The sequence below is a fragment of the Eupeodes corollae genome, chromosome 2 (genome assembly GCF_945859685.1).
Source record: "Eupeodes corollae chromosome 2, idEupCoro1.1, whole genome shotgun sequence".
Taxonomy (NCBI): domain Eukaryota; kingdom Metazoa; phylum Arthropoda; class Insecta; order Diptera; family Syrphidae; genus Eupeodes; species Eupeodes corollae.
In genome coordinates, this window is record NC_079148.1 from 29,515,975 (window position 1) to 29,520,343 (window position 4,369).

Below are 4,369 nucleotides of genomic sequence, written 5' to 3' on the forward strand. Positions count from 1 at the left end.
AAACAGCTTCCCCACAGTTTATCTCTGCCTTGCACCACGCCGAAAAAAATTTTAATTTAGTGGTTTTTCCCTGTTAGGTATATTTTGTATCGAAATTGAGCACCTTGAATGCTTGACGATCATATTCTTACTGAACCATTAATGTATCAAATACTACTTAATGTATTTGTTATCAGATCTTAGCATTTTAAATAAACCATATTCCCACACAAGTTATTATATTTTGCGCACATAAATTGTAAACCTGTGAAGAAATGCAAACTAGTTAACCATGTCGAGAAAAAAAAACCCTTCCAGTGATCTTATTTTAAATGCCAGTATAGGTAACTTAAGTAAGTCAAAAGATCGCTTAAAAATAAAACGATAACGCATTGAACATTCATAATTAAAATGTTCCCCTTGCCGCTTACGAAATCCTGTTTAAGTCTTGAATTTTCGAGATCCATGGAATGAGTGAAAATATCTCATGAAATAAAATTAAACCAAAAAATATCCAAAACAGAACGATATATTCATGGGGGATAGAAAAATACACATCAAAGTGTAGTTATATCAACTTGAACATCTGCATCTGTAAAAAGTAATAAGCCCCTCTGCATGGCACCGTGCTATCGCCGTCGTCGTCGTTCGTTGCCGCCGCCGCCGAAGCCTATGCATGCAGACACGGCACGCGTTTCCTATAGATCGACGAGTTGAGTTGAGTCTTCCGCACACGTCCGTCCAGTCGTCGACTACGAGACGACGATCGACGATCAAGACGGCAACCGCACCATTCTTCTTCAGTGTGCAGACTTCTTTGCGGTAATCTTCTGTGCTGATCTCGCAGACGATCGAAGGGGAAATACAAAAATACGCACAGTCTTATCAGAGGACTGAAGTTTACAGCTTGCGATCAGGCACTTCTCCTTTTTCAATGCTAAGTGGTGGGGGTTGTTGATCCGTACGTTGTTCATCATCTCCATGGTTACGAACTTCCCCTGCTTTAAAGGAAAAAACTCTTTGATTTTTAACTGTACAAAAACGTACACTCAAAGGTAGACTGCAGACATCACCGGTATAGACAGCCAGGTAGTCGAGTTTGAATCGAAGAGAGCTAAGAGAATCCATGCCATCACCTCACCAGGTGGAAAGGTACAAAACCCAAAGGTTTAGGACGAAGGGACTCATTCAAGTGCAAGGTGTCGCAGTGTTAAGTTCGACTCTCAAATAAATCAAGGTTAATATAAGAAAATCTTTCTTTTTGAAAAAGTGAAAATCAATCTTAAAAGTCATTCATAAAAATGGCAACCGCATATAATGTCCATCACATTGAAAACAAACTAAAATACCAACCAATCGCCCCCGCACCGGCTGCCGGAAAAAGATCCTTAAATCCGACAACGGTTCTTGGCATGAACGGCATGAATACAATTTCATCGCTAAACGATCAGCAGTACAAGAAGAAATACACCTACGCGAATATTCCGTACGGTGAGCAAACGCTATCGGTAGCCAGACGCAACGCTCGCGAACGCAATCGTGTCAAGCAGGTGAACACAAGTTTTGCCAAACTCCGTCAGCACATCCCGCAGGCTATAATTGCCGACATCTCCAAAGGAGGTCGTGGCCCGAGCAAGAAAATCAGCAAAGTTGACACTCTTAAGATAGCTGTCGAATATATTCGTCGTTTACACGATCTCCTCGAGGACATGAACTCCAGTGACACATCGAGTAATAGTTCCCAACTGGGACAGAGTTCTACCTCTGGATCGCCACCACCCAGTCTCTATTACGATGCATCCAGTCCGGAGCAGTTCCACTCGCCAACAGCTGCAGCGCAATACCTCCAGCAACCGGCCGATTCACCACCATTGTCCTTCCACTCGAGCATGTCCTTCGAATCGGCAAACTACGAAAACACAGCTCCGCACCTAACATTGGCTACTCACAATTCTGCGGAGCATGTGCAGCTGAAATTCGAGCCCTACGACAACTATATTGTGCAAGGTGATGCTCCTGACGATGAGGAAATCCTAGACTACATTTCTCTGTGGCAGGATCAATAGAAAACCGACTTGAGGTTTTTTGTTGCTTTTTTTTCAAACCAGTGTTTTATTTTGTTCGTATCGAAAAAATATTGTACCTTTTGTTCCACCGAAGGCGGAAGTGATGCACTTTTCCCTGCCACCACCGACCGCCGTTCTAGTCAAACTAGTAGAAATAATAAGTTAAGTTTTGTTTTTCTTTTTCGTGTAAATAATAATTAAAAAAGAAAAACATGTTTTATTTGATATAAAAGAAAAATAGATTATAAGTGCTTATGTTAAGCTTCAAAAGAAAATCAGTATTTTTTAAGTGTAAGTTTCGAAATGGAAGACAATGATTAGAATATAAGGATGGAAGACTTTTGTATAAATTAATGTTAACTACTTTTTAAGAAAATATTTTTAGAATGAAAATAAAACAAAAATATGAAAAATTTAATTGTTGGTTTTTACATTTGGTTTTGAATTTGGATGGTCATTTATTTGATATTTCAGGTTTGTATTTTCTGGTTCTTGAAAATAAACTGAAAAGGATAACTGAAGAATTGGAACTGCAATGTTAAGTATAGAATGTGTTCTGCGATCTAGTATCTTATTTCAACGACTTGTGTCATTTTAGCGAGGAAACATTTAGAAGTAAGAGATGAAGAAAAATTATTTTGAATATTTAACTTTGTTAACATTAATAAAAAACATAGTTTATTATATTTTTTTGTGTTGTTTTTGGAATTAGTCTTTTCATTTTCTTGTGGTCCCCAAAATGAAAATTTTTCACAATATGAGAGTTATATAATATTTGTGTTAAAAAAAAGTATGGTTGCAATATTTTTTCGTCTATCATTAATTTTGAGAACTAGTTATAATATCGGAATTAAATCAATAAAAGAAGATTTAGGATGTTTTTATGAAAATTTTTCATTAATTTTAATTACATATTCTGTTGTTACGGTGCACATTTTCTTTTTTCACTTGGGCTGCAAACTTAATTTTTTTTTACAAAAGTTCTTTAGTGGTTCGTTGTAATTTGTACCGTAATTAAGTAAGTTTGTAAACTGTTAGTTATTCACCCGAATTGTTAACAATACTTCCACTTACTATAGTTGTTGATAGTTCTTAAAAAAAAGAATGATTGATGATTGATATGATAAGAATATGCGGTTTGTCTTTTAATCCAGAAAACAGATTTGATAACAGGATGTTTGAATGAAATTAATTTTGCACCAAATATTTTTAATGATTATTACACAAATTGGGGTTTCGAAAAATGATTGGTTTTAGTTTGTTCGATTTTTGTTTTTAAAAGTCTAATTTTGTGCTAATAATTAATATTTAAAATTATTTTTTAATCACATTTTCTTTTCTTGACCTTTAATGAATATGTAACTAATAGAATATACAAAAGTCCTTGTTTAGAATTTATATATAAACAAAGGCGTGTTGATAATGATTTAATATTTTTTCATCAACTCATTAATTGTGAAATGGATGCACCTTTATTTATCTTGAGTAAATTTAATTTACCGAGACGGAAGTCATCACCACGTTCTTTTGATTTTATATATTTTGACTTCCATAGAACTAACTATGGGAAAAATGAAGCTCTAAGTCGAATGAGCATTTTATATAATTTAAACTGTTCATCGATAGATTAAAATTTAAATAAGGAGGGATTGTTTAGAACCAGTGCTCCACTATCGTTAATGTCTTCTTTTTTTTCTTTTGTTGTTCTGTATTAATTCAAGTTAATGTTAATTATGTTTTGTATTTTGTGCGTGTGTTAGGCTTTAATTGTATTATTATCTTACTAACAACTAACAAATACACTTATGATGAGCCTCTGATGGTAGTTTGAAGCTTGCTATAAGCTAACTACTTTCTGAAATTCTGAAGTGCAACAAAAGGGTGCTTAAGAAACATTATTGAATAGCGTTCCAAAAACAAATTAACATTCAAAATTTAATTCGTCAGAAAAAGATAAGTATTGTAATCATTATTAGGTAAATACTTACTCGTACTTTACTTAAAAAAGTGATTTAATTTGTTAGTAGAAATTTAAAAAATAAAACGGATCGTTCTGTTCATGACCCCAAGGGAGTGTTTTTAAAATAGAATCATAATCATTAACATTTTTAACTTGCCATATGAAGTTATTGTAATGGGTCCGATTTGTCGAATTGACAATGTTGACATTTCTCGACGTTTCAAGGTCCCTACTGTCGAAAAAAAAAAGATTTTTAAAAAGATGTCTGTGCGTGCGTGTGTACGTATGTACATCTGGTAAAATTTTGATAAAACCATTTGAAAAAAAAATAAAAACCTAAAAAAAACATATTACTCAAAGGTGG

The 4,369-nt window shown here is 34.3% G+C and overlaps 1 protein-coding gene across 1 annotated transcript; it reads left to right on the top strand.

The window, feature by feature from the left end:
• The first annotated feature begins 1,186 nt into the window (after nucleotides 1-1,186).
• LOC129947628 (achaete-scute complex protein T4-like) lies at nucleotides 1,187-2,425 on the top strand. Its single transcript, XM_056058262.1, has one exon. The coding sequence runs from the start codon at nucleotides 1,281-1,283 to the stop codon at nucleotides 2,043-2,045; it is 765 nt and encodes a 254-aa protein (XP_055914237.1). The 5' UTR covers nucleotides 1,187-1,280; the 3' UTR covers nucleotides 2,046-2,425.
• Nucleotides 2,426-4,369: the final 1,944 nt, after the last annotated feature.

Bases quoted from the DNA above. Each gene is read 5' to 3' on its own strand.
- LOC129947628 (XM_056058262.1), top strand. From the start codon at position 1,281: ATGGCAACCGCATATAATGTCCATCACATTGAAAACAAACTAAAATAC.